Source organism: Myxocyprinus asiaticus, chromosome 31 (genome assembly GCF_019703515.2).
Source record: "Myxocyprinus asiaticus isolate MX2 ecotype Aquarium Trade chromosome 31, UBuf_Myxa_2, whole genome shotgun sequence".
Taxonomy (NCBI): Eukaryota; Metazoa; Chordata; class Actinopteri; order Cypriniformes; family Catostomidae; genus Myxocyprinus; species Myxocyprinus asiaticus.
This window is the reverse complement of record NC_059374.1, coordinates 39,661,704-39,686,181: the sequence shown is the minus strand read 5'-3', so window position 1 is coordinate 39,686,181 and position 24,478 is coordinate 39,661,704. Positions and strand designations below refer to the sequence as shown.

General features: G+C 37.1%; 1 protein-coding gene across 2 annotated transcripts in view; it reads left to right on the top strand.

The window, feature by feature from the left end:
- LOC127422221 (ephrin type-A receptor 4-like) overlaps positions 1–24,478 on the top strand; it is a 58,590-nt gene that overhangs the window by 23,158 nt on the left and 10,954 nt on the right. For both annotated transcript variants that reach the window (XR_007894142.1, XM_051665565.1), the window contains exons 4-8: positions 7,680–7,835; positions 11,332–11,667; positions 18,386–18,510; positions 20,559–20,718; positions 24,008–24,122. Coding sequence is in view for 1 of the 2 variants with exons in the window: in XM_051665565.1 (XP_051521525.1) it covers positions 7,680–7,835; positions 11,332–11,667; positions 18,386–18,510; positions 20,559–20,718; positions 24,008–24,122 (892 nt within the window). In the remaining variant the exon portion in view is untranslated. The remainder of the gene's footprint in view (positions 1–7,679; positions 7,836–11,331; positions 11,668–18,385; positions 18,511–20,558; positions 20,719–24,007; positions 24,123–24,478) is intronic.

Sequence of the window (24,478 nt, the reverse complement as noted above, 5' to 3'; positions counted from 1 at the left end):
AAAAATAAATAAAAAAATACCTTTGTGACAGACCTTTACAGCTATAGACAAATGTGGCACAAACAAGAGATGCAGTACTGTTAGGATCTCACCTGCTGAGGAGAACCCAGCAAATGGTTCTCCTTTGATCAAACTCTCTCTGTGTTATTCTGATTTTATGGGCCTTTGGGTTCACACCTTAACAAACTTACAGATGCAGTTGGTCACAATAGCTGGGTTTCCATCCAAATGTTTCGTATATTTAAGTGCATTTCTAAAAATTGAACTAAAGAAAATTTGAATATTTGCACATTTCTGTCCAATGCATCATGCTTATTTTCTTCAGGGAGCCCGCCTTGTCATGATGGAGCAGATGAACAACCTCCTTGCTTCGGGAGAGTTGTATTTGCAGTACTGGAGCAATGATGGTAGTTGTTTAACAAAACCAGAGCAGATAGTTTTCGTGGTTGTTGTTTTTACATCATTTATTCGGGTCAAGAGACAATGTCCCCAGATGAAGTACGTCGAAATCTATTCATACTACTCACATGCATACCTGAAAGAACGTACTGTTTTGTCGGCCTTCATCAAATACAGTACATACTGTGAAAGTATGTGGTTTTGGACGCAGTCATGGATTTAACCACTGGAGTCTTATGGATTACCTTTATGCTGCCTTTATGTGCTTTGTAGAGTTTTAAAGATTTGGATCCTGTTGACTTGCATTCTGTGGACATACAGAGCTGTGATATTCTTCTAAAAATCTTTGTTTGTGTTCAGCAGAACAAAGAAAGTCATACAAGATGGCATGAGGGTGAGTAAATGATGAGAGAATTTTAATTTTTGTGTGAACTATTCCTATAAGAAGCCTGATAGGGACACCAGCATGCAAACCAAAGCATCTAAAGCAGAAGGAATCTATACATACTTAAGAGTTCACCGTGATTTGGTGATTGTGTTTTTTGTTCAGATTAATATTATTACTAGAGCACTTTAGATCTTCTCGACCAGACATAAGGAGATGGATGGCTTCCTGTTGGAATCAGAATAGAGTTTGTTAAGGTGAAGTCAGGCTTCTATGAATCAGTGAGTTTTGAAGCCCTCAGGGTGGGATCAAGGTCAACATGTGGGGTGAGTGAGTCATCAATCAACATGATCTGCCCTCCCTCCGAATGTTTGTCATTAATCACCCCGATGGGCTTGCTGTTCATGTGTGTGTATGTGTGTGTGTGTGTGTGTGTATGAGGGGGTCAGAGGTAATTGTTAATTAGTGACTGAGCCTTGTAGAACAACAGATGCCAGACCATGAGACAAGAAGCCAATTTATGTTTTCTTTTAAGTGTGTGTGCGGGTGTGGGTGTGCTAGAGAGATCTTCCTTGCCCTAAGGAGAGGAAACTGATCTTGACGTTTTGTTTAAAAAATAAAAAATAAAAAATAAATCCTGGCGCTCTGCAAACTGTCATTAACACACACACACACACACACACACACACACACACACACACACACACACACACACGTTGGTGCAGCTATCATTATGAGGACTCTCCATAGACATAATGATTTTTATACTGTACAAACTATAGATTCTGTCCCCTAACCCTAACCCTACCCCTAAACCTAACCCTCACAAAAAACTTTCTGCATTTTTACATTTTCAATAAAACATCATTTAGTATGTTTTTTTAAGCGATTTGAATTATGGGGACACTAGAAATGTCATCATTAACCACATTTATAGCATAATACCCTTGTAATTACCAGTTTGTAACCTAAAAAAATTTCCTCGTACAATACTTAAACCTGCATACACACACATACACACACACACACACACACACACACACATTCATGCAGGTTTGTCTAGGTATCTACATGTAGACTTCCCATTGGTTTCATTTTCTCCAAGCGAGAGTCAACCAAAAATGACAATTCTGTCATAATTTACTCACCCTCATGTTGTTCCAAACCTGCATAACAAAAACTGTGGATACAGTGAGGCACTTACAATGGAAGTGAATGGGGGCCAATCCATAAATGTTAAAATACTCACTGTTTCAAAAGTATAGCCACAAGACATAAACAGTATGTGTGTTAACATGATTTTAGTGTGATAAAATGACTTTCTAACATTTTCTGTGTAAAGTTATAGCCAATATTACAAATTTGGTACCATGATGACATAACACCGTAAACTCTCATTGATTTTATCACACTAAAATCATGTTAATATGTATAATGTTTATGTCTTGTGACTATACTTTTGAAAGTGAGTGAGTATTTTAACATTTACAGACTCTCCCATTTACTTCCATTGTAAGTGCTTCACTTGAACCATGAGTTTTGATTTGTTTTTTGTTTTTTATAATTGAGGGACAAGTTAAAATTATTTGATGTACTGAACCCGGAACATTCTTTTAAGCAGATTATACATAGTATAAATAAAGCCTAACCCCAAAATATCACTTTTATAGGTGATTTAAGAGTTAAATAGAAATATTATTTAGTGTGGTTTTAAACCATTTAATGTTTTGAAAATGTCTCCAAAAGGAGTTTTTTAGGATTTAGCATCTAGCTAAATTCAGGGGACATGCATGCTTACAGAATGAACAAATTTCACTGGAGTAAAAGTATTTTTTGGTGACGAGAGAGATAGAATTAGTAAGAGGAGAAATAGGCCATGTGCACACTGCAGTGTTTTGTGAGCGACAACTGGATTTTAATGTATGAGTGAAATAATCGTAAATGATCTTCTTTAATGAAAATACAAGATGGTTTTGTGTGTGTGTGTGAGTGGATTCTGAAGAGAAAATTTTGACCAGGCCACCCACTGATGTAGTCCGTCTCTCAGCGTCTCACTAATGAAAAGACGTTAATTTGAGGTCTGTCTTTTAGGGGTCAGAAACATGACAGATTTACAGAGCCTTATAACCATTAGACATTATAGAATGTAGAGGGTGTTTCTTCAACTTCAGTCACTTTCAAGTCCCAGGGGTTGATTTTTATTAAAACTAACAAATGTAAACTTTTTTCTTTTTGTTATATGAAGGTCACATTAAAACTGACTTGGAAACTTTTCATAATTTATAATTGATACTTTTGAAATGTCTCTTATGTACACATTTTCCTGTTTTTAGCCATGTCCACCATTTCCACGTACTGTGGACTAATTGCAAAAAATTGGTCTCATTTTTCAGAAAATCCCATAAATAAAAAAAAAGGACTCTGATTATTCATAAATAATATTGTATGCATTAATTAATATAATTACATAATTTATTTTTTCTTTTTTGTCCTAACTTTGTTAACATATGTAATTCTGCGCCCCTATTCACAAAAAATCTAAAGGCTAAAAGTAGCTCCTAATGCAAAAATTTAGGAGCAACCCTTAAAAATTAGGGGCGTGTCACTCCTCATTTTAGGACTTGTACAATTTTCATCTAAGAGTGATTAATGAAGCATTTTAATGCTAAAATTAGCTCCTAAACCCACAACAACTTAGAAGTCGTCCTGAGGACTTCTAAATCCTTAAGAGTGACTCACAAACGATCCGAAGCATGACTGCTGTCATCAATGCACATTAAAAACAATATATTAGAATATTATTATAACATTGACCATTTAAAAAGGCATCGCCTGAATCACAATTGAGTCTATGTATTTTAATAATATAATATTATAAATATTATAATATTGAAATTGTCCTTTAAAAAAGGTACGCCTGAATCGCGAGGGTGTTGTCATTATTGCAAACTTAGTTAAAGATGCAGTTACCTCTCCCAAAAACTGAAATGACCAAATTACACCGAACATGGGTGCCTGCAGGATTTCATCTGAGGGTCTGCACAGAAATCTGCCATGTACAACCTTATATCTAGGGGAGTCCGTAGGCATGCTACCCTGGGATAATTGTTTTGCAAAAAACAACACCAATGCATTCAATTCTGGTGACTTTGAAAAAGCATTTTTTTTCTCGAGTATGACTAGCGTTCATGTAACTACTGGCTAAAGCATTTCTTCCAGTAACCGTTCAGAACAGACGTGTTCTCGTGCTAAATAAGCAAAACTCACCACAACGAATAGAGCAGAACGCAAGTGTCTCGAGACGCATTTTTATCAGTTGAAGTTCTTTTTTAATTTAAAGCAGCTTCTAAAAATGCAGCGCTCCTGTGAGAGATCCTAAAAACACAGTGAAACGTGAGGCAGTTGTCAAAAGACATCCAGCGAATGTTTACATGGAAAACGATTGAATTGCCAGTTGAAGCGCTCATGGTACGCACAGTGCGTGCGGCCGAACAGCTGAAGGTGCCACTGACCCTGGAGATAAAGGTTTTGATAACTCTGCGCTCACTGACCACATCAAAATAAAACTGTGTAGCGCAGATGAATTGGGAATTTCTGTCATTTGTATGTACATACTATATGAACAACTGTATTTACAATTATATATGCCCTCTCCAGACTGCACATCATCCGACAGTTCATAGCATAATTTTTCTGTGGGTGCGTGCTCACTGCTGAGGAAAAAGGAGGCATTCATGGGGAATCACAGCAATCGTGGGGCTACCCGTTTTTTTATGCTGTTGACGGGATGCACACTCGTTTCATTATATTAACACAGGATGAAGAAATGTTAATCAACCGAAAAATATCTATCTATCTATCTATCTATCTATCTATCTATCTATCTATCTATCTATCTATCTATCTAACTGCCTGCCTGCCTGTCTGTCTGTCTGTCTGTCTGTCTGTCTGTCTATCTATCTATCTATCTATCTATCTATCTATCTATCTATCTCTAACTGCCTGCCTGCCTGCCTGTCTGTCTGTCTATCTATCTATCTATCTATCTATCTATCTATCTATCTGTTTGTCTGTCTGTCTGTCTCTGCATGTATGTATATATATATATATATTTCATTGTCTGTCTTAGCTGGCAAATAGCAGTTCCCTGTCTACCAATCACTGATGGCGATTTAAAAGAGCGCGTTAATAAAACGTGACGTCATCCATAGCAATGAGATCAACTCCGCCTTACTCTTATCTTACGTAAGATTTCCTTACTAAAACTTGCTCTTAACAGTTTTGTGAATAGGTTTTAAGCAAAACATCCTAGCTAGGAACTCTTTGGAGAATTGCTAGTGGTAAGATAAAAATCTTTGTGAATATGGGCCCTGGACATACAAGTCTTATTTCATTCCACTAGATGGCAGCAAGCACTAGAAATTATCATTTTTTTCTCTATCACATTCCATCACAATATACAGATCTGAAATGTAGGTGGCGCACTAACACATTTTAGCCCTCACAAATGTGCTCGTCCATAGACATTCAGTCTAATTTTCAGTTCATGCACCACCCTTGTTGTTTCATTGAATATCTCGGCCTCTGAGTGGACTAGAAGCTCAATTTAAGTATCATTATAAAGCTGGGGTCCCCTTTGCGATGATATATAAAATTTTATCATCAGTAGTCGAGAACATATTTTTTCTGATTATTTGTTTAGCACGCTTTTCCTGCTGAATGGCATATTTTTTTCTGGACATCTAAGATATAACATTAGATTATTCACACAAGCAAGCAAATATTACTACATATGGGGGGTAGAAAAAACAAATGTTTTGAGGTCTTATTTTGTTATTTTATGTAACATAAATGCAGAAGTGATGGTTATCTCTGAAAAGTTCAGATTCTAAGCTCTCAAATGAAACCTCATATGCCTGACTTATGTATACAGGGGCTTTAACATTTTAAGCGTAAACATTTTTTGCGATATAGCGAAAAGTCCAGAGTCCAGAGAGTTTAAGGGATTCACTATGAAAATACATTATAATCTAAAGAAATAGTTAAGTAAACAAAAACCATCTATCATTTTTTTCCAAAATTACGACTGTCCCACAGTCTATTTTTAAAACACTATTTTAAGTCCACTGTACTAAAAGTGCCCAACATTGACGCAACACCCAAGAATGTGTATATAGAAACCAAAAAGAGACTTTATTTGTATATTATTTGAGAAGGCTGCATCATTGTTTGTGCATTTGGATCAATCTTAAACAGAGATTAAGCACAGAGACTGTTGGTTTTTGTTCATGAGAAAATTAATTGAAATACACTCAGACAGACAGCATATACTAATGTTGCAATCCAATTTGCTTACTATCCATACTATACAGTATGGTTAATCATAAATAAGTGTGTTCTATGAATCAGTGCATTAAAAATAGTATTCCAAAGGTAACAGGATGGCTATTTCCGATGGCTTTTCAAAGTATACAAACAGTAAGGTCTGGTTATTGTCATCTTACTTTACATATACTCAAAACTGGGGGTCCTGGGTAGCTCAGCGAGTAAAGACACTGACTACCACCCCTGAAGTTGCGAGTTCAAATCCAGGTAGCGCTGAGTGACTCCAGCCAAGTCTCCTAAGCAACCAAATTGGCCCGGTTGCTAGGTAGGGTAGAGTCACATGAGGTAACCTCCTTGTGGTCGCCATAGTGTTGTTCGCTCTCGGTGGGGCGCATGGTGAGTTGTGTGTGGATGCCATGGAGAATAGCATGATGCCTCCACACGCGCTACGTCTCCACGGTAACACACTCAACAAGCCACGAGATAATGCGCGGATTGACGGCCTCAGACGTGGAGGCAACTGAGATTCATCCTCGGATTGAGGCGAGTCACTGCGCCACCACGAGGACTTAGAACGCATTGGGAATTGGGCATTCCAAATTGGGGAGAAAAAGGGGAGAAAAAACAAAACATACAGTATGCTCAAAATTATGTGCTTTTTTTACCACCAGTGAAATACTTCTAGTGCGTAGAAAGAGATGGGGTTTGTATGCACACCATATGTTTGAAGGTAAATGAAGATGAAAACCAGATATATATTTTTTAGGCAGAAGGAGTAGGAGGACACGACACGCTAGATTATTTTAACATCACGTATTCTTTGATTTATGCTGTCAAAACAAATTTAACTCAGATGTGTGAGACAGATTCTCAAGACGTATGGACGTAAGAATTAAAGGGCCGACTGGTGCTCTGTGTCTTAACCGCTGCATGCTGAGAGAATACCCAGAATTCCTCATTCATCATCCCCTCTCCTCTGGTCGCTCTCACCTCCCCACATTTCTCTCCTCATCCCTTCTCTCTCCATCATAAATTCATATAAATTGTTTTGTTGTACATGGAAAACTGGCAGATTTTCATGTTCTGTCTTTGTCAAGTCATATAGTTTATAATCATTTCATAGTTTAATTGTATAATAATCTAATAGTTTAATTCATACTCCTGTGGTTTCAGAGCTACTTGGATATAAGTGTAACTGATTTAAGATGTGTGCAATTTTTTTCATGTTAAAAGTCTTGTATCTCAGCTTAATATCCACAGTTAACTATAAGTAAGCCATTTGTAGGTTGATTTCAACTAAAAGTGTAACACTCTGGAGCTATCAAAACATTCCTCTGTTTGTTTGAGCATTCCGACCAGCCCGACACATCAACAATAGTTCAACCAATGGTGCAAGAGTATCTGTTTGTAACACCAAAAGAAATGGAGGATTTTTCTAGAATTCAGAAAAAGTCATCATTTTTGCACTTCGGTTTGGTGATGCTAGTGGTATAGCAAATACACACTTCAACTTTAACTTTAATTGTTTTACAAAGAATTAACATCTTCCTTTCTGTCTTTTCTCTTGTAGTTTGTAAAGTTGGCTACTACAGATCTCTGTCTTCAGACGGCAGCTGTCATAAATGTCCTCTGCACAGTTTTTCCATAAAGGAAGGAGCCACCACTTGTGATTGTGACAAAGGATATTACAGATCAGAGACCGACCCTGCGGCCATGCCTTGCACACGTGAGTTAAACACATACATACACACCAGTGTGTATCAGATGAAGTACAGAGGTGCCCAAGAAACAGTTTCCATCAGTACCTGCTATCCTACCTTCATAATATTTATTCTATTCTATTCTATTATGTTCTGTTCTGTTCTATTCTATCCTTTCCTGCCCCATACTATTCTGTCATGGTCTATCCTATCCTTTCCTATTCTATTCCGTTCTGTTCCGTCATATCGTATCCTATCCTATCCTGCCCTATTCTATTCTATTCTATTCTATTCTATTCTGTTGTATTTTATTCTATTCTATTCTGTCCTATCCTATCCTGCCCTATTCTATTCTATTTTATTCTATTCTTATTCTAGTCTATTCTGTCATGTCCTGTCCTGTCCTATCCTATCATATTCTATTCTATTCTATTCTATTCTATTCTATTCTATTCTATTCTATTCTATTCTGTCCTGTCCTATACTGTTCTGTTCTGTCCTATTCTATTCTATCCTGTCCTGTCCTTTCCTATTATATTCTATTCTATCCTATCCTGTCCTGCCCTTTCCTATTCTATTCTATTCTATTCTATTCTGTCATATTCTATTCTATTTTATTCTATTCTATTCTGTCATATCCTATCCTATCCTATCCTGCCCTATTCTATTCTATTCTATTCTATTTTATTCTATTCTATTCTATTCTAGTCTAGTCTAGTCTATTCTGTTATGTCCTGTCCTGTCCTGTTCTATCCTATTCTGTTCTATTCTATTCTGTCCTATACTGTTCTGTTCTGTCCTATTCTATTCTATCCTGTTCTGTCCTTTCCTATTCTATTCTGTCCTGTCTTATCCTGTTCTGTTCTGTCCTATTCTATTCTATTCTATTCTATCCTATCCTGTCCTGCCCTTTCCTATTCTATTCTATTCTATTCTGTCATATTCTATTCTATTTTATTCTATTCTATTCTGTCATATCCTATCCTATCCTATCCTATCCTGCCCTATTCTATTCTATTCTATTTTATTCTATTCTATTCTAGTCTAGTCTATTCTGTTATGTCCTGTCCTGTCCTGTTCTATCCTATTCTATTCTATTCTATTCTATTCTATTCTATTCTGTCCTATACTGTTCTGTTCTGTCCTATTCTATTCTATCCTGTCCTTTCCTTTCCTATTATATTCTATTCTATTCTGTCCTGTTCTGTCCTTTCCTATTCTATTCTGTCCTGTCTTATCCTGTTCTGTTCTGTCCTATTCTGTTCTATTCTATCCTATCCTGTCCTGCCCTTTCCTATTCTATTCTATTCATATTCTATTCTATTTTATTCAATTCTATTCTGTCATATCCTATCCTATCCTATCCTATCCTATCCTGCCCTATTCTATTCTATTCTATTTTATTCTAGTCTAGTCTATTCTGTTATGTCCTGTCCTGTCCTGTTCTATCCTATTCTATTCTATTCTATTCTGTTCTATACTGTTCTGTTCTGTTCTGTCCTATTCTATTCTATCCTGTCCTGTCCTTTCCTATTATATTATATTCTATTCTTTCCTGTTCTGTCCTTTCCTATTCTATTCTGTCCTGTCTTATCCTGTTCTGTTCTGTCCTATTCTATTCTATTCTATCCTATCCTGTCCTGCCCTTTCCTATTCTATTCTGTCATATTCTATTCTATTTTATTCTATTCTATTCTGTCATATCATATCCTATCATATCCTGCCATATTCTATTCTATTCTGTCCTGTTTTATACTTTTCTATTCTATCCTGTCATACTCTGTTTTGTCCTATTCTATTATATCCTGTCATTTCCTATTCTATTCAATTCTATTCTATTCTATTATGTCCTGTCCTGTCCTTCCTTCCAATCCTATGACTATGTGCTAAGAGGTGTAGACAGTCTAATGATGAAATGAAAGAGTGCATGTCTGAGTATTAATAATTTGTGATAAATGATGGTCATCAAGAATTCACCCCTCTAAGATAAAAGGGACAGAATGAGAGAATAAGAGTTTGAGACATGAGATCATTTGGTGTTTAATAGTTACAGTTCCCAAATTCTTTAATGTGCTATTAGATTATTTTTTTTCCTGTTTTGCATGGCTGCTTTTTTTCAAGAATTACTGAATTAAAAAGGAATGCCTTTTTATGAAGTAAACTGCAAGTGTCTCTTGATATTAACCAGTGATGTATGACAGTTTGGTTGGCTTCTCTGTGGTTTCATATATCAGCTGAGAATTTGTGCTCTCCCACGCCATAACCAGGCTGTGGAATGCAAAGAGAGACAGGTGTGTGTATGTGTGTGTGTTAATGGAGTCTTTGGAATCTGTCTTTTAAATGGTTTTGTAATAAAATCATTTTCCACAGGCTCTCTTTACAACAAATGCATTACCCTCTTTGAATTGGACACAGTGAAATAACTTTATAAAATCTTTTCCATAAACTGAACTGAAATAAATATCATTTGAAAACATAAATGCAAAATGCCTTTAAGTTAAAAACTAATTGACGCTAACTAACAAATATTTTCTAACTGAAGCTAAACTGATATTAAAATATAGAGAAATAAAAAATCAATCAAAAGCAAAAATCTAAAACTGTGTAATGCATGGGCATGTGATTATTTTTGTTTACATCTGTTTATACACAGCAGATGTTCCTCACATCAGTTAAATGAATTTAAATGAGACTGTATCAGTCTCACTCTGCCAGCTGTCTGTCTGTCTGTCTGTCCTCTCTCTCTCTCTCTCTCTCTCCTCCATATTAATGACCAACTCTGAGTCTCTGTAGAACAGACGCTGTTTGTCTTCCCCTTCTGTTGTTGTTCTTTCTCTCTGTCTCTGTTTTATTCTCGAATTCAATGTGAATGGAAAGGTTTTAAGCACACAAAACAGTAGACTTACACTCACTCACACGCACACACACACACACACACAAATATAATATTAATATATAGCTATAAATAATGGAAAAACATGCAGTATCATTTTACCTTGTATTTATTTTGTGAAAAAAGATTTTAATGGACCCTTTTTACATATCCAGGTTTGGAGCACAGAAGTAAACTATTGCAGGATAAACTTTTGTTTTTTAAATATTAATTTTGCATTCCCATTTGCTCCAACAGCAAAACAAAATAATTCACTATTACGTTTACATAACTTTCCAAAAGAGGGAAAAAAATAAAGAGAGAGATGAATTATGGAAGTCAGAAGAAAGATGCCAAATTTACTGTCACTTCCTTTTTTTAAATTATTGCCAGGGTAATATAACACAAAGAAAAATTTAAAATATAAAAAGTTTGCTAGATTTATGCTGCTAAATAAGGTAGAAACGCGTCATCACAGTCCATTGGGTCCACTGGCAATAGTGGCTGCTTGGTTAAGTCGATTACTATTCAAAAGCCATAAAAATATTGAGATATATTTTTATATATAAATATCAAGAAACTGTATTGCACTGCCAGAACTATTTTGCAATATCCCACTCAGACTTATTTTATGTGTTTGTGTCTCTCAGGTCCTCCATCAGCTCCTCACAATCTGATATCCAATGTGAACGAGACATCAGTGCTGTTAGAGTGGAGTCCGCCTCTCTCCTCTGGAGGCCGTCAGGATCTCACCTACAACGTGGTGTGTAAGCAGTGTGTACGGGACATGCAGAAATGCACACCATGTGGGGACGATGTACAGTACTCTCCGCAGAGGCTCAGTTTGCGCTCCACTCGTGTGTCTGTACACCATCTGCAGGCGCACACCAACTACACTTTCCAGATCTGGGCCGTCAACGGTGTGTCCAAGCACAACCCCAGCCCGGAGCAGTCGGTGTCTGTTACACTCACCACCAACCAGGCCGGTGAGTTTGTGTGTGATTGGATTTGTGGGTTTACTAATGTAGCTATACTTTGCGGGCAATAATGTCCCTAGAAGTGAGCTAAATCTGACAAAACATCTCTTTGGGGACATCCAGGGACATCCTCAAAAGTAAAAAAGATTAATAAATAATATAAATAATGTAATTGTAATTAGGTTTATGTAAAAACAATAGAAGTCTATGGAATGTTCAGGCAGCATTTAGATATCTAGGTAAATGTGTGTGTGTGTGTGTGTGTGTGAGTGTGTGTCTGCACATACTGTACACTCAAATTCAATCTCTAATTAGTGGTGCTTGCTAAGGTAAGGATTACTTTTAATATAGAGCGTTACAGTCTAATTCCAGAAGTAAAAATCCCATTAATTTTTTCCTTAAGGGAACTGATTTTTAACTACAACTTATAAACCTTTAAAGACCTACCTTGAGCTCAGAGACTGTTAATCGATAAAATATGTTTCTGTTAAAGCCATTAGTCTGCGTTATTTCACCTTTTGTATTTAGAAATAAAATAAAAAATGTCTTTAATAGAGGATTTCCTGGTGAGGAACAACACTACCAATGATTCTGAGGGAGAAAATTCACCAATCAGAGCGTAGTGGCAAACAAAGTGCGCCAAAAAAGTGTGCCCACTTCTATGATGCACTGCGAATGACACAATCGTGTCGGCCTCCCAACACTCTCAAACTACTTATATTTGTTTATATATATATATATATATGAATATTTTGCAATATACTTTAATTATATTGTTTTTATACTTAAACCGATGAGCAAAAATATTATGATTACCTGGCTAATTCCACATGCCGCCTAAACAGCGCCGATCCGCCGAGGCATGGACTCTACAAGACCCCTGAAATTGTCCTGTGGTATCTGGCAACAAGACATTTGCAGCAGATCCTTCATGTCCTGTAAGTTGTGAGGTGGAGCCGCCGTGAATCGGACTTGTTGGTCAAGCACGTCCCACAGATGCTCAGACGGATTGAGATCTAGGAAATTTGGAGGCCAGGGCAACACCGTGAACTCTTCATCATGTTCCTCAAACCATTCCCAAACAATGTGTGCTGTGTGGCAGGGCGCATTATCCTGCTGAAGAGGCCACTGCCATCAGAAAATACCATTGCCATGAAGGGGTGTACCTGGGCTGCAATGATGTTTAGGTAGGCGGCAAGAATCTAATTGACATCCACATGAAAGGCCGGACCGAGTGTTTCCCAGCTGAACATTGCCCAGAGCATCACACTCCCTCTACTGGCTTGTCGTCTTTCCACAGTGAATCCTGGTGCCATCCCTACGCCAGGTAAACGGTTCACACGTATATGGCCAATCAAGTGATGAAAAAGAAAACAGGACTCATCGGTCCAATTCCGACACTCGCTTGCCCATTGTAGGTGCTTTTGACGGTGGACAGGGATCATCATGGGCACTATGACTGGTCTGCAGCTATGCAGCCCCATACACAGCAGGGTGTGATGCACTGTGTGTTGTGACACATTCCTCCCATAAGCATCATTAAAATTTTCTGTGACTTGTGCCACAGTAGACCTTTGCGCATCAATGAGCCTTGGGCGCCTAACACCCTGTCGCCGGTTTGTGGTTTGTCCTTCCTCAGACCACTGTCAGTAGGTACTCACCACTGCTGACCGGGAGCACCTCACAAGCCTTGCCTTTTCAGAGATGCTCTGACCCAGTCGACTGGTCATGACAATATGTCCCTTGTCAAACTCGCTCAGGTCTTTACTCTTGCCCATTTCTTCTGCATTCAACACAATGACTACGAGAGCTGATTGTTCGCTTACCATCTAATCCACCAAGACCTAGACATGTGGCCTTGTTAGGAGACGATGAACATTATTCGTTTCACCTGTGAGTGGTCATAATATTTTGGCTCATCAGTGTATAATCAAGAGCTTAAGGGTTCCTGTAGCTCAACTGGTAGAGCATGGTGCTAGTAATTCCAGGATTATGTGTTTGATTCCCAGGGAACACACAATCTGATAAAATATGTACACTGAATGCAGTGTAAGTCGCTGTGGGTAAAAGTGTTTTCTAAATGCAGAAATGTAAACTTTAAATCAATAGTTTTATATTTTTCCATCTTTTTAATTCAATTACACAATTTGCAATGGTTAATGAGACCCGAGCCATATTAAAAGCACCAGAATATAAAAGAGACATGAGGATGGGTGCTTTTGACTTAATAACCACCTTGTAACACCCTAGAAACAACTCTTGCATACAGTAGCAATGCACTAAAAAACACTCAGAACACCTTAGCAACTGCATAGCAATGCCCTGGCAAACACCATAACATAAGTTTACCACTCGTATTTTCTTCAGAAAATGTAAAAATCTAGTTCTCACTGATAGGAAAATATTTGTGCATGCTTGTTTACATAGGTTTGTGTGCGTTGGACTATATTTCTCTTCTAATCCTCATTGAAAAGTTTTCACGCAGTTTCAATTTCACTCACCTAATCACCTACAGAGAACTTCGGTACGACCTTTCTGCTCCATTAAAACACACACAACACACATAGAGCACCAAATACACACTAGTTTTGATTTATGACGGAGTGTGTATAATTTTGGATGTGTGATATTTTCTCTGTGCTCTTGATGTTGTGTTGGGTTTCAGTCAGAATGGAGCGTTCGCTGGAGTTCTAGAACTTTCAGTGACAACCGACTCTTGTAAATCACCCTGAGGGATCACAGTGTGGAGTTTAGAGTGGAGGGCGTAGGGTGGGGTTTCGTAATGCGTTGACATGCCTTTGGCTATAGAAAGGAGGTTCTGAATGCATGTGTCCTACTTAGACATGTTCTGGGTTGATGTGTGCGTGTGCGTGCAAGGCAGTAAACATTTTCCTGGACTCTCGGTTTCACTGTGCCTTGTTGGAGGAATGACCTTCCCTACTCCATCTGTGAAGCAGACTCACTCTCTGTCTTTAAAATACGGCTAAAAACATGAGCATTTAACCATGCACTCATATATATATATTCTTGTTGCATTGTAATCTGTCTGGGATACTAGTATTCTTATGCTAGTGAAATTTTGCAATGCAGCACTTTTCGTACTACTGTCTCCTTAAGACAGGGGTTTCCAAAGTCTGGCCCGTGGGCCATCTGCGGCCCTCCGACTGCTCCGATGCAAGAGACTTTAGAAATAGAACAGAATTAGGCCGCTATGGAAATTTTATTTCTTTTTTTTATAAAACTGCTTTTGTTATTTTTCGATCAGATTATGGGGGATATTGGCTGTTTATTAACAGCTAAACTGTTAATAAATGGCTCTAGAATATTCCTATTCAATATACTGTGATGCATATTGTGTAGAGACACGCTACATTTGAAATATTGTAAAGTAAATTGGTCTCGATCCACAGGCATGGCACAAAATAGAGACGTATACAAACATCACACACATGCATGCATTCATGCACACACATGCACAAAACCACAAAATGCATGCACTAAATACTTTGATAAATGAACCACACTGAGTGATGCCTCTAAATCGGTTTTACTCTGCATCGCCGCTTGAGTGTTTACGATGAATGAGCGAAGATTCTCATCTTTCCTTTCACGTTATCTCACCCAGACACACACCCACAGCTCCATTATGGCCCCATATCTGTCAGAGCAGACGGAGTGATGGATGTGTGTTAGAGATGAGTGTGTTTGGTGTGTGAAGGGGGGCGGTGACCCCTGCGAGTTCGGCTGGAGGGGGTCGTCTCAGAAGCCCCCTGAGGGACGCCACTAAATCACGTTTAGTCTCTCTGGTCTGGTAGAGGAAGACGGATCCGTGAGAGGAGAGATGACTGTTGGCGAGCTGCTGCTACAGCTGGCACAGGATCGAATTTTTTAACTGAGACATAATACTTAAGACAAGCTTGCTCACACACACACACACACACACACACACACACAAATCCTTAGAACTTAAACTAATGGTTTAGATCAAATGAAGTCATGGGAATCTTAGATTAGTAAGCTATGGCTTTGGTATTATAACTCGGGTTCCTTTTCAAGAATGTTTCTTCAACTTTGGACACTTTTTAATGTCCTAGGGGTTGATTTTAATTAAAATGTATTTCAGATTCTTTTCTTTTTGTCTCATTTAAACTAAATTCGAAACATTTTACCAGGCCATTATCATTTATTTTTGGTAGTTTTCAGATGTCTTTGAAGTACAGATTTTACTGTTTTAGCCTTGTCCCAGACTCAGACTTTCAATATTAAACTATGAAAATCCATTATAAAAATACAAATTATTACATGTTTAAAACTATGATAATCTAAACAGAGAGTGAAATAAACACAAACCATTACAATATAAATTGTTTGAATATATTTTCTATAAATGTATGTTTTTATTATTATTATTATTATTATTTAATCACGCCTGTCCCAAAGTTGTTGTGTTTTTCCACCATATCAAAAATGTTGCCCCTAAAAAACTTTTTTCAAAAGTTAGTGTACTTGTTAACCAAAAGTCAGTTAACCCTTTGAAGATTTCCTGTTTCAGTGGCATACCCAAAATTAAAGGCTTATAATAAAAAAAATAAAAAAATAAAAAAATAAAACGAGGGTCAACAGTTTGGGATCATTTTAAAGAAAATTTTTCAAATGTTTTAATGATATATATTATGATACATTCTGAGACCCTGCTGAAAAAATAAATAAATAAATAGAAAATGAGCCAAAAATGTACTTTTTTCTTATTATTATTTTTCTTATTTGACATTATATATCTCTGGGTGTAAATAATATGGCTCAGAAAAACTGCTTTTGTTTTGTTCCCAATCATGTCAACTATATCTGATAAAAATGTTGTGGTGATACGACAAAGCAATCAAAAGTTATAGCGTTACAAAAATAATTTATCCTAGCGTCCAAAAACATCTCAATGTGTGCAAAAGCCTCTCTAAACAAACAAAAGATAATAATTGTATATAAGAACTAATTACACATGCAAACACAACAATGACTACAACAGTGTTTTCATAACATACAGGCATGATTTTAGAAATGAGATTTGACAGAATGAGTTTCATTCAGTGCCATTTGTGTCATCATTGTCGTGTACTTGCGTCATCTCCTGGTGGCCATATGTAATATTGTGCTTCGTGTATATTATCTAATGATCTTTGCATCCGATTACCTTGTGTTTGGGCTTGTTTGAAAGATAAACACCTCCTCTAAGCAATGATATGTGATATGTTATTATTTTTCATGAAGTTATAAGTGAAAACGCGGCATATAAGTAACACCAACATAATTGTCAAAGATATATACTTAGCTATACTCACTATATTTTGTTTGTGAGTAAAACAAATAGGCTGTTTGTGTTATACTCTTTAAGAGCTTTCCAACCATATATGACACATGGCTATTTGATGAGCTTGATGTTTTTACTGATTGCAATAAGATGTACGGTGCAAACTTTTTAAATAAATTATCAAAATGGAACACTTCTGATTTGTCTGCAAATTTCAAGCACTTGTTCAGTTTTGATCATAATGCCTGCATGTACTGGAAAGTAGAGCTTCTAAGCTTTCAAACAATACCTATATTGTGTTGGTCAAGACTGTATTTATTAATATTTTAGGGGGGAAAAAATAATTCCCACAGGCACATCTGAGCTTAAAGGGTTAAGAGCATGCTTGAAATGAAATATGAGAGAAGTGATGTATGAAGGAACCAAAGTAAATTCAAGGTAAATATCACTTGTGAGCAGTATATTTCTATTGGGCATCATTTCCAATCAAATTAATTTAGCCAAATTTCTCAAACAATGTGAAAATATTATTTAATTGTGTGTTTTTAGGATACATAAAATGTTCCTATGAAATTAGCCTTAGCAAGACAAACGAGTTGTCCATTTTATTTCAAAAGCATAAAAAATATAATTTCCATCACCATCCTTTCCACCACAGAATTCTATTAAACTGAATACAGAACTTGAGATGTGCTTGAAATGACACGGTGATGGGAATTTTCATGATTTTCAGAAAAAATGATAAAAATTACATATGAAATGAACTAGTGAGATTAAAAAAAAATAATAATAATAAAAAAATACAAATGTTAATGAGTCCACATTGCTAAAAGTGCTGAGGTTTAAGAAACACCCATAAATGCATTTTGATATCTAAAGTTGTTCTTCTGTATTTGGTAGAGAAAATTAACACACACAGATCTCTGAGGCATCTTTTCATTTGATTTTTCTTCGCCTCCCTCAGATTTGTCTTTGCATTCCCTCCATTTTCCATTTCTTTTGCTGTTTTTCCTTTTCTTTCCTTGTTTTTTTTAATTTTTTTTGTGTTGTGTTTAGTTTTCGGCTCTTCGAGCAGTGTGATGTGTCTTTAGAAAAGCCAAGAAGAATTTGCACATCTCTGTTTTGTCTGAATCTCTCTGTTTGACTTTCTCACACTCAAGAAAAACAGCTTTAAGGGAAAAAACAAAAAGCAGTCTTAACTCCGAATCCACAGTTTAAAAGAAACAAGGAACATTCTGGGAGAAAGAGATCTTCTTGTCCTCTGTGTCCTTTGGTTTTGTCTTTGCTCTCTGCTTGTCTGTGATGTGATAAAAGAGCAACAATGGGGGAGACAGACAGATGACGTACCTGACAAAAGTGACATTTAGTAAACATAAACCTTTTATGAATATTAACTGACTCGTGCTTTCTCTTTCTCTTCAGCTCCCTCCACGGTCATGTTAGTTGAGAGTAAGGACATCACTCGTCACTCTCTCTTTCTGTTCTGGCAGGAACCAGAGAAACCCAACGGTGTCATACTGGAATATGAGGTCAAATATTACGAGAAGGTGAAGGATGTAAAACATTGTGTTTTCCTATTTTAAACTTAAGGGAATAGTTCAACTGATAATGAAAATACTGTCACCATTTACCTACCCTCATGTTGTTCCAAAACTGTTTGACTTGCTTTCCTCTGTGAAACACAAAAGGTGATTTAAAAAAAAAAAAAAAAAATATATATATATATATATTCTGGCCATTATTGCCCATATAATGAAAGTGAATGGGGACTGGGTCTGTCAAGCTCCAAAATGACAAAAAAAAGCATCAAAAGTATAGTCCATATGACTCGTGTGCTATATTTATACTCTTTTAAAGACATAGGATAGCTTTGCGTAAGGAACAGAACTAAATGTAAGCAGTTATTCTTTGATAAACTTCCCCTCCGCTGCAGCCCTTAAATCAGATATGATATGTTTGGTTACGAGACACACAAGAACCAATTACATTTTGTGTCAGTGGTGTTAAACACACCATTTTTTAATTCATATGACTTCTGCAGTACTTTTTTAGAGCTTAGAGGAGGGAAAGATTATCATAACGGCTCAAACTGTGCTCTGTTCCTCACACACAAAACTATTGTATAACTTCAGAAAACCCGAAAAATAGGGCACAATATTTGTCCTTTTTGGAGCTTGACAGTCCAAGTCCCTATTTGCTTTTATTATATGGTAAAGAGCAGCCAGGATTTTCTTTAACCTTCCTATTGCATTCGGGTCATTTTTGACCCGGGAGAGTAAGATAATAATTTTTAAATACCACATTGTTTTTTGGTACGGGAACCAAATTTTGGGACTTTGTCAAGACTATCAAAATACACATAATCTTTTTTTTTTTTTTTCTTTTTTTTTTTTATAACCATTTTATAACCATTTAAAAGAAATTGACACATATTTTGCGTTCGTGGGTCAGTTTTGACCCGGGCATCAATTGTGGCTTTACACATATTATGTAGATTGTTTTGTACATCTATGAATTAGACTTTTACTTATAAACACATCACTTATATTTAGCCTCTTTTCCATACTCACACAGTTTTTGTCTCTCACTGGGACTGCACACACACGTACACATACAGTCACACACAGACACATAAACCCACACACATTCAAGTACAAAAAAAGACATGACAGACATAAAAAAACATAACAAATAAACTAAATCAAAGGTACTTATCACCTAAAGGGGGTGTGGCAAGATTTTGTTCATACATATATTAGTCTAAATAGGGCTTGAAAGAGGAAATTGTCCACATTTTACTCTGCAGCCATCTGATGCAAAACCAGCTTTCAGCATACTCACACATCAACATTCGGCAGTACATTAGAGTAAATAGAATAGGTTTAGCTGAAAAACATAGTAAAGATGTATTAATGTTGTATAGTTGAGTTGTACATTTGTTTTGATGATGTTTAGTTGAAAAAGAATATGTTGGTTTTATAAGTTTTGACCACCAAGTTGTACTGAGCAGTTATGAGTAATAGGAAATTCATTCAAATTACTAATACTTCTCACATTAGATGCTAATATAAATTGTACATTATGTTATATTTAGAATCAATTTCACAAAAATGTTGATAAAAAAGATGTCTTCATGTGTATTACACTAGTTTTGCTGTAGTTAATGTATATTTTGAAATGTCAAAGAATTTCTACATTTTATTATAAAAAAAGGCATATTAATTAATAACTTTTATATTTGTCAGTTTTTACATGTATGAAAAGTTAAGAACCTATTAATGACTTACAATATAGATTTAGATGAAAACCATCGGGTTATGAATGATTTATAAGCTTGAATTCCACCGGGTCGAAATTGACCCATGAATGCAAAAGGTGTATGCAGATTCGGACCACAATGGGAGGGTTAAAGAAGGCACTTTTTTGTGTTCCACATAGTAGAGAAAATAATACCCATTTGGAACATACGAGGGTGAGAAAATTCCTCATAAAGATGTTAACTCTTAACCACATGCGCACATGAGTGTATGTGGTGCAGTAATCCCCTGTGGTTTTCCATTCTGACTCTCTCTTTGTCTTTATTTATAAATGTCAGGATCAGAATGAGAGGAGTTATCGCATCATAAAGACAACGTCTCGTAATGCCGATATTAAAGATCTGATCCCGCTGACCTCATACGTGTTTCACGTGCGCGCTCGCACCGCCGCGGGCTACGGAGAGTTCAGTGCTCCCTTTGAGTTCAGCACCAACACAGGTATGTATGTAGTTCATCTTCAAGAACATGTGTTAAAGGAATGTTCCGGGTTTAATACAATCAAAGTCTTTCTAGCAAGTCAGTCCACTGTCGGCCATCTTTGGAATGCTCTCGGGAGGCTATTTCTTGTCATGCTAGTGCAGCTCCTATCTACTTGAATGGAGAAAACGGTTGGTCATGATTACGATCAAAGAACATATTTCAAATCAGCAATAAAAACTGACAATACTGGAATCATAAATTGTGATTCTTTACATCACAATATGCAAAAAAATGAAATTTTCCCGGCTTGTATAGCTAATGCTCACATATATTCTCGAGTTGATTGACAGGTGATGTCTGTATCTAAAAGGTGATTGGCTCCTTTAACTGTGTAAGGCGGGACTTCCTTTCTACATCCGTTGACCGTTGGGCGCTCAGAGCTTCTTGGTTGAGCGTTCCAATTTCTCCCATTCATTTAAATATGAGTGGCCCATCTCTGCGAAATAATCTCTATACAAGTTAAGCTCAATTGACAGCATTTGTGGCATAATATTGATAACCACAAAAATTATTTACTCGTCCCATGCTTATTTTAAAAAAGCAAAAATCGCAGTTACAGTAAGGCACTTAAAATGGAAATGAATGGGGCCAATCCGTAAACACTAAAATACTCACTGTTTCAAAGTTATAGCCACAATATCTAAATATTATACATGTTAACATGATTTTAGTGTGATAAAATCGCTTCCTAACCATATCAGTATAAAGTTATATCCAATATTACAACTTCGTTGCCATAACGACGCAATGCGGTTAACAGTTTAAGCTAATTCATCACACTAAAATCATGTAGAACAGAGATTTTGTCTCACTAAAATCATGTTAAGTGGCAATACTTATGAAAGTGTGTATTTTAGCATTTATGGACTGGCCCAATTCACTTTAATTGTAAGTGTGTCATTGTAACGGCAATTTGTAAATACAGTGCATCCAGAAAGTATTCATAGCGCTTCACTTTTTCCACATTTTGTTATGTTACAGCCTTATTCCAAAATGGATTAAATTCATTATTTTCTTCAAAATTCTACAAACAATACCCCATAATGACAACGTGAAAGAAGTTTGTTTGAAATCTTTGCAAATTTATTAAAAATAAAAAACGAAAGAAATCACATGTACATAAGTATTCACAGCCTTTGCTCAATACTTTGTTGAAGCACCTTTGGCACCAATTACAGCCTCAAGTCTTTTTGAGTATGATGCTACAAGCTTGGCACACCTATTTTGGGGCAGTTTCTCCCATTCTTCTATGCAGGACCTCTCAAGCTCCATCAGGTTGGATGGGGAGCGTCGGTGCACAGCCTTTTCAGATCTCTCCAGAGATGTTCAGTCGGGTTCAAGTCTGGGCTCTGGCTGGATCACTCAAGGACATTCACAGAGTTGTCCCGTAGCCACTCCTTTGTTATCTTGGCTGTGTGCTTAGGGTCGTTGTGCTGTTGGAAGATGAACCTTCGCCCCAGTCTGAGGTCCAGAGTGCTCTGGAGCAGGTTTTCATCAAGGATGTCTCTGTACATTGCTGCATTCATCTTTCCCTCGATCCTGACTAGTCTCCCAGTTCCTGCCGCTGAAAAACATCCCCACAGCATGATGCTGCCACCACCATGCTTCACTGTAGGGATGGTATTGGCCAGGTGATGAGCAGTGCCTGGTTTCCTCCAGACATGACGCTTGCCATTCAGGCCAAAGAGTTCAATCTTTGTTTCTCATGGTCTGAGAGTCCTTCAGGTGCCTTTTGGCAAACTCCAGGCGGGCTGTCATGTGCCTTTTACTGAGGAGTGGCTTCCGTCTGGCCACTCTACCATATAGGCCTGATTGGTGGAGTGCTGCAGAGATGGTTGTTCTTCTGGAAGGTTCTCCTCTCTCCACAGAGAAATGCTGGAGCTCTGTCAGAGTGACCATCGGGTTCTTGGTCACCTCCCTGACTAAGGCCCTTCTCCCCCGATCGCTCAGTTTGGCCGGGCGGCCAGCTCTAGGAAGAGTCCTGGTGGTTCCAAACTTCTTCCATTTACGGATGATGGAGGCCACTGTGCTTATTGCGACCTTCAATGCTGCAGAAATGTTTCTGTACCCTTCCCCAGATCTGTGCCTCGATACAATCCTGTCTCGGAGGTCTACAGACAATTCCTTGGACTTCATGGCTTGGTTTGTGCTCTGACATGCACTGTTAACTGTGGGACCTTATATAGACAGGTGTGTGCCTTTCCAAATCATGTCCAATCAACTGAATTTACCACAGGTGGACTCCAATCAAGTTGTAGAAACATCTCAAGGATGATCAGTGGAAACAGGATGCACCTGAGCTCAATTTTGAGTGTCATGGCAAAGGCTGTGAATACTTATGTACATATGATTTTTTTCGTTTTTTTATTTTTAATAAATTTGCAAAGATTTCAAACAAACTTCTTTCACGTTGTCATTATGGGGTATTGTTGGTAGAATTTTGAGGAAAATAATGAATTTAATCCATTTTAGAATAAGGCTGTAACATAACAAAATGTGGAAAAAGTGAAGCGCTGTGATTACTTTCCGGATGCACTGTAAATAAAAGACAAGTCAAAAATATTTTCTATGGTAATCAACTTTATGCCACAAATACTGTTGTTTGAGCTTAACTTGTTTTGACCTGGAATATTTCTTTAAATTGGGATCAAACATGAACAATAATATATCAGACATTCAGTATTTGTTAGTTTATTTATGATATTCAGTAAGATCCAGTCAGGCTTCCTAAGCAACCAACTGGCCCGGTTGCTAGGGTGGGTAGAGTCACGTTAGGTTAACCTCTTCGTGGTCACCATAATGTGTGGTTCTCGCTCTTGGTGGGGCATGTGGTGAGTTGTGCGTGGATGCCGCGGAGAATAGCGTGAAGCCTCCACACGCACTACGTCTCCGATCAACAAGCCACATGATAAGATGCGCGGATTGACGGTGTCATACGCGGAGGCAACTGAGATTCGTCCTCCGCCATCCGGATTGAGGCGAGTCACTACACCACCACGAGGACTTAGAGTGCATTGGGAATTGGGCTTTCCAAATTGGGGAGAAAAGGGGAGAAAAAAATAAAAGAAATTCAGTGAGAACAAATGTAGAGCGGGATATGATTTTCTAAATTTTTCCTTGCAAACAAATCAGTAATAACTTTGAAATTAATAAGAACTCAGAATTATTTTTTGCATTGTGAAATTCAAGTAATAATAAAGGTTTAATACTGGCATATTGTCATGCATTGTTTTACACTCTCTCTTAGTCGCAGCTTCGATTATTGGAGGTGTGATGAGTTCTGCTGTGTTGTTGCTGTTGGTGGCCGGTTGTGTGGTTGTTCTCCTCCTCATCCTCATCAGCGCCTTCATCATCACCAAAAAGTGAGGAAGACAGAATGTTAGTCAGCATTTTTGTCTTGTTTTCCAGTAAAAATGTCTAAACATCCTTAAAACAAGATAGATTTGAGAAGCAAAATTACATAAGAAATGTAAGATTTGTTCACAGTGAAAATAACAGAGGACTTTAGTTTCCTTATCTTATCCCAATGGCAAATTACAAATAGTTTTTTTCAAAATATACAGTAGTTGTACTGTATGTTTATAACAAGAAAAATCTATATGCCAGTGGTGTAAGAAAAAGAAACTTAATTCCAGAAATATATTCTCTGAAAACAAGTCTTAATATATTAAACAGTTTTGTTTCTCAAATACATGAATATATGTTTATGTATAGATAT